Genomic DNA, 7730 nt, shown 5'->3' with positions numbered 1-7730 from the left:
CACCACTCTCATATATTAGTGGCCTATCCAAGCACCACTCTCAAGAGACTCTATGTGAGCTCTTCCAGTTCGAACTATTTTTCCTCTCCTCAAGTCCTAGGCTAGACTCATGCCATAGGCATCACATGCAATCATGCATCATACATCATAATGGTCTGCCCACCATCATGATCAACAACCATACACATGTCATAAGACATCACATGCAATAATGCATCATACATCATAAATGGTCTACCTACCATTATGATCAATACATACCATATGAACGTATCATATTCAAACATTCATATATATCATCACAAAGCATACATATGAATCACACCTCACCATACATCATATATCATACATACATGATCTAAAACTTCAACTTTAAACATGCATAAGCATCAATTCATTCATAAATATATTCAAGCACAGTGCCGTCAACTCGCGCCTGGCCTAACACCAACCCAAGAGCTCTAAGCTCTTCCACGCCTGATACGCTCAACCTGCGCCAGGCCTAAAACTATTCAGAGAGTTCAAAATTCTCATCCAAACTAACAAATTCAGCCACATGCAAACAATCTAGCTTCCCTTACCTGAAGATTGGCTCAGATAGCCAAAGACTGAATCAAAAGTATAATTTCCCCTCGAGGCTCAACTCGAAACTTCAGTCCTCCCAAAACAAGCTTTCTAATCTGAAATTCAAGAAAAGACAGAAGGAGTTATTGATCTAGAGGAGAAAAGGAGTTAAACAGAGAAATTTGGGAGAGAAAGGAGCTCACTGACCCAGAGACCTTCTCTCTAAAACTTCTCTCTAGAACCATAACTCCTCACGGCCCCCCCTTCACCCCTATTTATAGGCAATCCGGAGTGGCCAGAACGGCCCGTACCGATACCGGAACGGCCCGTTCTGAACTCCCAGATCACGCACAAAATCCACGCCCAGAACGGCCCGTTCTGAAAACAGAACGGCCCGTTCCGGGACTCATCCAGAACGGCCCGTTCTCCCTCAGGAACAGCCCGTTCTCCCTCCGGAACGGCCCATTCTCCCTCCGGAACGGCCCTTTCTCCCTCCGGAACGGCCCGTTCTCCTTCCTAGAACGGCCCGTTCTCCTTGCCGGAACGGCCCGTTCTCAACTACAATATGTAGTTCAATTCAGTAGTGTGGAACGGCCCGTTCCAGTTTGGGAACGGCCCGTTCTGGGCTACTGAATCAGCCTTTTTTTTTTTTTTTTACAATGTTACAGACTTCGATGAATTGGGTACTTGATTTAAAAATAAAATGCATAACAAAATATAAGTATTAGTAGTATAATAAAAATAAATGTAAAAATTATTATAAAAACCCTATTGTCCTATATTAACTGTAAGGTAAAATACGATTTTCATTCCTATGATTTTATTTATTTTATATTTTATTTTTATATTTTAAAATAAGTATTTTTAGTTCTTATTTTTATTTTTTATATAAAAAAATAATCCTTATAGTTTAAGATAATTTTTTACTTATATTCATATTTTTAAATTTTTTAGTCTTCTTTTAATTTTTATGTAACACCATTTACTTTGTGTTCACATGACAAAATTCTTCAACTTTGTATTTTGATGTTAAATTATTTTGTTAAAATTATCTTAAATTTGATTCCTTGATCACCATATCTCTTTTATATCCTTACTTATAATATATATTGTCCAATTTTTTCACAAATGATATTACCGGAGTTAATTAATATGGATACAAATGATGAAAACATGACAATGTTATTAATGAAAAACTTGACAATAAATATCTCAATAATAAACGCTTCAAGTAAAAGTAAAAAACATATATGAAACGTTGAATGACCTATTTAAAAATAACTCCAATAAAAATAATTTTGATATAAAAATATAAAATTAAAATATTTGTCATGCCAATAAAAGTTAAAAAAAGACTTACAAAAGTAAGTATTAAAATTTAAAATGTCCATTGTATAGTGTTGGAACAAAAAATAATTAGAAAAACTAAATTTAAAGACTAAAAATATTTATTTTAAAATATAAAAATTAAAAAGTAAAATAAGTAAAATTATATAAAATAAAAATATATTTTAACATAATACTAACATTGTTTACATACTCGTTAATTTATTGATTAAAGGAGGTGAATACAGAATACTTTTATATGTAAGCGAGAAAATAAACTGCACTGTGGAACTCGTCCTTTGTTTTGACCGTAGTACCATTTTTATTTTTTAAAGCAGGTAGAGTAATGAATGTATTAAATTTCATTTTAGATTATTAAAAAGTAGTGCGACTGTAATTAAAGTAATACCGAGGCTTACTTTATTTGTTAGAATTAATAAATAAGTAATGTCATAAAATTTATATATCACCTTACTTAACATTATTTTTATATTTATCTCTTTTTATTATTAATATATTTCTTTATAATAAATTACTATACAATTTTTATTATATATATATATATATATGTATAATTACTCTGTGGATAGGAATATTGAGGCGCCCAAAGACCAATTTAAATTATTTTTTCTCCTAAAATTTATAAAAAAAAATTACTATAGATTAATAAATGTAAATTATAATATTATTTTATGTTTAGAAAAAGAAAAAAGAAATATATATAAATTGATATATAATTGTACCGTCACGGTGAAATCCCGATAGGATATCTTCCATTACGGTAGCTTGATCACCGCTTCGGCCGATTCTCTAAGGACCGGTCGGTTTATAGCCGCATGTTGCCACTAGAGTCGGATTTCAACCCTCTTAAGCCCTTTCGCCTTAACGGCTCAGGGCTGGAAGGCAAGTGTACCGTCACAGCGAAATCCCGATAGGATATCTTCCGTTACGGTAGTTCAGTCGCCACCTCGGCGGGTCCGTAGCTGGACCAACACGAAGTATGGCGTTATCGGTTTTGATCCGACACCCCTCCCTTCTCCAGAGTCCCCTCGGCCTACGACCGATAGGTGGCGTCCCAACCGTTTCCTTGAGGACCGATACCCCACTCGGCCAACGCCCGATTGGACCTCTCGGAATAGGTCAGGCCGATTACGAGCCAATTTAGCTTTTATGTGTTTAAAATAATACGTTCAAAATAAGGACGGTTAAGGAGAATCCCGACAATCTCGGGGCCCATGAGGCCCGTAAACAAGAAACTATAAAGCCAAAAATCCTAGAGAGGAGAGGGCAAATTACACTTTTGAATGCTCAGGCTCTAAGGCACGATCTAGGAAAAAATCCTAGTCCACCCTTTGGCCAGAACATTTTGGCGCCCACCGTGGGGCTACGGTGAAACTTTTCCTACGCCCCAAGTCATACAGAAAGACCTACACTTTACCATGGCGAGAGACGGCAACAACAACAACTCTCAACCCCCTACCATGGAGGAGATGATGGCCATGATCAATGGCCTGCGGGAGGATAATGCACGCTCCAGGGAGAGAGAAGGCCATTCAGTGCGAGAACGAGGAGATCAGGAGGCGAGCGGATGAGTTACAAGCCAGAATAGAGGCCAACACCAGAACGGTGGAGGAGGATGTCATGCTGGAAGTCCCAAGGGATTTTCGGCCTTTCTCGGAAGCCATAGAGGCCGAGGCCATCCCTAGGGATCATCGAATACCGCAGATCGAACCCTTCGACGGAACGCAGGATCCTAGTCAACACCTAACGGATTTCCGAGCTCAGATGTTGATTTGCGGGGGAAGTACGGAGGTCCGCTGCAAGCTATTCATAGGAACACTCAAGAAGGCGGCGCTGGATTGGTTCAGTGGCCTCCCGGACCGATCCATCACCGACTTCGATGTTTTCAGTCGGATGTTTATGGCACAATTCGCTGCTAACAAAAAGAAGCCGCCGATCACGTCGGATTTGTTCGACCTCAAGCAACAATGCAAGGAGTCTTTGAAAGATTTCCTACAACGATTTAACGAGGTCGCCTTGAGGATAGCATCGTTGGACGAGAGGATGGCGGTCATCGCTTTCCATAAAGGTTTGAGGTCCGGAGCCTTCGACATTGCGCTCGAAAGGGCGAATTGTCAAACGATGTCGGAGGTGAGGGCTTTCGCCTTGAGCCACATCAAGACGGAAGAGAACCAGAATATCAAGAGGGCAGCTGAGAACCGAGAAACAGGGGGTAGCAATAAGGAGGGAAACAAGCATCTTCGACCGCGATCAGACTGGAGTAAACGATGTGACCGATACAACGTGAAGGAGGGAAACTACAGGCAGGCCGATCACGGTGGTCGGTCAAGGGGCGAGTGGACGCGCAGCAATGAAGAAGAGAAGTTTACTCCACTCACTGTACCCAGGCGACAGATACTCCACGATGTCAACAGCGAATCGTTGTTTGAGTTCCCGGCGGCGACGGAGCGTCAGTTGGGCCCTTTCAAAACCGATTGGTGTGAGTTCCATAGGATTCACGGGCACTCAACTGAAAATTATTTCGTTTTGGGAAGACAGATCGAGCGCTTGATCAAGGAGGGACGACTGAAGGAGTTTGTGGCGAGAAAGCAGGAGGGAAGCTCGTCAGATAGGCGACCCAGGCACACGCGAGATGACACCAGGAGGGATAGGCGTAGAGAGAGAACTCCTCCCAAAGATGCGCCAGCAAAGGTGTCGGAAGCCCATCAGCAACCCATCCATGGGGATTTCAACACCATCGCAGGGGGCTTCGCGGGCGAGGGAGCTACCTCTGCTGCCCGAAAAAGATACACTCGGTCGGTACTTCTAGTATCGGAATTCAGGCGACCTACTCAGCCTGAGATTTCATTCTCGGACTCAGACTACGAAGGAGTAGCCCCTCATGAGGACGACCCTGTTGTCGTATCAACAATCGTCATGGGGTACAATGTGAAGCGTGTACTGATCGACCAAGGAAGTTCCGTTGACATTTTATTCTGGGAAACTTTTGAGGGCATGAAGATACCTAACGATCGACTAATTCCTTATGCAGGAACTCTAGTGGGTTTTGCAGGAGACCAGGTCATTGCAAGGGGATATGTCGATCTGGAAACGACTTTCGGCCAGGGTGCTCAGATGAAGACGGTGGTTGTTCGGTATTTGGTAGTCAACGCGCAGTCATCCTATAGTATACTGATCGGCAGGCCGACCCTGAACAAGCTAGGAGCGGTGGTGTCCACTTCCCATCTGAAGGTGAAGTATTCTTTACCGAACAGTACTGTGGGAACTCTCCGAGTGGACCAGGAGGTTGCTCGGAAATGCTATGGTGACAGTTTGAAGGCGCGAAGACGACTATATACGGCGCAGGTGGAGCAGGAGGTCCACTCCATCGATTTAGACCCCAGGGTGAGCCATTTTGATCGCCGACCAGCTCCTGTGGAGGACATTAAGGAGGTGACGTTGGCGGAAGGAAAGAAAGTGAAGGTCGGTACGTCCCTCAGCCAGGAGGACGCCGAGAAATTGATTGAAGTGTTGAAAACGAACATGTCAGCGTTCGCGTGGCACGTCAAAGATATGCCAGGAGTGGACCCCGATTTCATGTGCCACAAACTAGCCATCGATCCACGTACAAAACCCGTCATTCAAAAGAGGATGAAGTTTGGCGAGGACAAGCGCAAAGCCATTACTGAAGAGACTGACAAGTTACTAACGGCAGGATTCGTACGAGAAATACAATACCCGACCTGGCTTGCAAATGTTGTGATGGTACGAAAAAGCAGCGGAAAATGGAGAATGTGCACAGATTTCACTGATCTAAATAAGGCGTGCCCGAAGGATTCATACCCCCTACCGAATATAGACTGCCTCGTCGATGGCGCGTCGGGGTATGAGTTCCTAAGCTTCATGGACGCGTATTCTGGTTACAATCAAATCCGAATGCACCCAGCAGACGAGGACAAAACCGCATTCATCGCCGACCAAGCCAACTACTGCTACAAGGTAATGCCTTTTGGTTTGAAAAATGCAGGTGCAACGTATCAACGTTTGATGGACAAGGTGTTGATGGACCAGCTGGGCCGAAACGTGGAAGCTTATGTCGACGACATGGTGGTAAAATCGATGAGTCTGGATCGGCATTTAGACGACTTGAAGGAACTGTTTGAAACTATAGGAAAATACCAGCTCAAGCTGAACCCCGAGAAATGTTCTTTTGGAGTTCAAGCGGGAAAATTCCTCGGTTTCCTGTTAACTCATCGCGGCATCGAGGCGAATCCTGAGAAGTGCTCGGCGATAATCAACATGAGGAGTCCTTCCACGGTGAAGGAGGTGCAACAACTCACGGGAAGGATGGCTTCATTATCCCATTTTCTGTCCAAGTCGGCCGACAAGGCATTGCCGCTCTTCCAATGCCTAAAGAAGAACGATCGATTCGCCTGGACTAACGAGTGCAAGGAAGCCTTCACAGAACTCAAGAAATCGTTAGCCTCGTCGCCGATCCTAACAAAACCGTGGCCGAATCTTCCCTTATTGGTTTACATATCGGCATCCGACCGAGCAGTCAGCGCAGTGTTGGTCCAAGAGCAGGAAAACACCTAAGTTCCGATATACTTCGTAAGCTGAGTCCTGCAAGACGCGGAAACGAGGTATCAGAAGATTGAGAAATTGGCTCTCGCGATACTGGTTACAGCGCGGAAGTTGAGACACTATTTCCAGATTTATGAAGTGATAGTCCGAACACGATTATCCGATCAGGCAGGTACTACAGAAGCCCGACCTGGCAGGAAGAATGATGAAGTGGTCTATAGAGCTGTCGGAGCACTCCATCAAGTATGAGCCGGGAGGGGCAATCAAAGCCCAGGTATTAGCCGACTTCGTGATGGAGTTGATCGCGCCCGCCGATGAGGGTGAGGTCGGAGAGACGCAGTGGATCTTGTCAGTGGACGGAGCATCGAACCTTGGAGGAAGTGGAGCAGGCATCGTTCTGGAAGGACCGGGAGGAATCTTGTTGGAACAATCACTACGCTTCGAATTCCGAGCAAGCAATAACCAGGCCGAGTACGAGGCGTTATTGGCCGGCATGGCATTGGCAAAGGAAATGGGGGCGACGAGTTTGTCAGCGCGAAGCGACTCTCAACTGATCACGGGGCAGGTAGCTGGCACTTTTCAGGCGAAGGACCTCAATTGGCCAAATACTTGGAAAAGGTTAAGCTCTTATCAGAAAACTTCCGAGAGTTCATTCTTAACCACGTACCGAGGGACCAAAACTCGAGGGCCGATCTACTCTCCAAACTTGCCAGCACAAAGAAGCCGGGAGCCACTCGGTCGGTCATCCAAGAGACCTTAACGCAGCCGAGTATTAATGAGACACAGGGGAGTATACTTTTCGTCCAAGAGGAACTCGACTCATGGATGGGGTCGTACATTGCGTACCTGACTCGGGGGGAATTGCCAGAGGACAAGAAGGAGGCCTCGTTGATACAGAGGGAGTCTGCCAGATTCGTGATCATCAATGAAAGGTTGTATCGAAGAGGTTTCAGCTCTCCCCTTCTAAGGTGTTTGACCATGCCGCAAGCGCAAAGAGTGATGGACGAGATACATGGTGGAATGTGTGGGAGTCACATCGGAGGACGAGCATTGGTATACAAAGTGGCGAGGGCATGCTACTTTTGGCCGAGTCTGAGGAATGATTGCGTCAATTGGGTTCAGAAATGTGATGGGTGCCAAAGGCATGCAACCTTGCACCACTCCCCAGCTGAACGACTCCACTCAATTCTGTCTCCGTGGCCATTCAACAAGTGGGGCATTGACATTCTCGGTCCGTTTCCGATAGCCGTGAGGCA

General features: G+C 44.5%; 1 protein-coding gene across 1 annotated transcript; it reads left to right on the top strand.

Moving 5' to 3' along the window:
- Positions 1-3396: 3396 nt before the first annotated feature.
- On the top strand, positions 3397-7234 carry LOC145958115 (uncharacterized). The gene is made up of 2 exons (XM_083074591.1): positions 3397-6368; positions 6643-7234. Exons 1-2 carry the CDS (start codon positions 3397-3399, stop codon positions 7232-7234), a joined length of 3564 nt encoding a protein of 1187 aa, XP_082930717.1.
- The last annotated feature ends 496 nt before the right edge of the window (positions 7235-7730 follow it).

This window comes from Cajanus cajan, chromosome 5 (assembly GCF_000230855.2).
Source record: "Cajanus cajan strain Asha chromosome 5, NIPB_CcT2T_4, whole genome shotgun sequence".
In the NCBI taxonomy this organism is placed as follows: Eukaryota; Viridiplantae; Streptophyta; class Magnoliopsida; order Fabales; family Fabaceae; genus Cajanus; species Cajanus cajan.
This window is presented reverse-complemented; position numbering and strand designations above follow the sequence as displayed.

Excerpts from the sequence above, each read along its gene's own strand:
- LOC145958115 (XM_083074591.1), top strand. The coding sequence starts at position 3,397 with ATGGCCTGCGGGAGGATAATGCACGCTCCAGGGAGAGAGAAGGCCATT. Across the intron at positions 6,369-6,642 it reads TTCACAGAACTCAAGAAATC|GCAGGTACTACAGAAGCCCG; the intron begins GTTAGCCTCGTC and ends TTATCCGATCAG.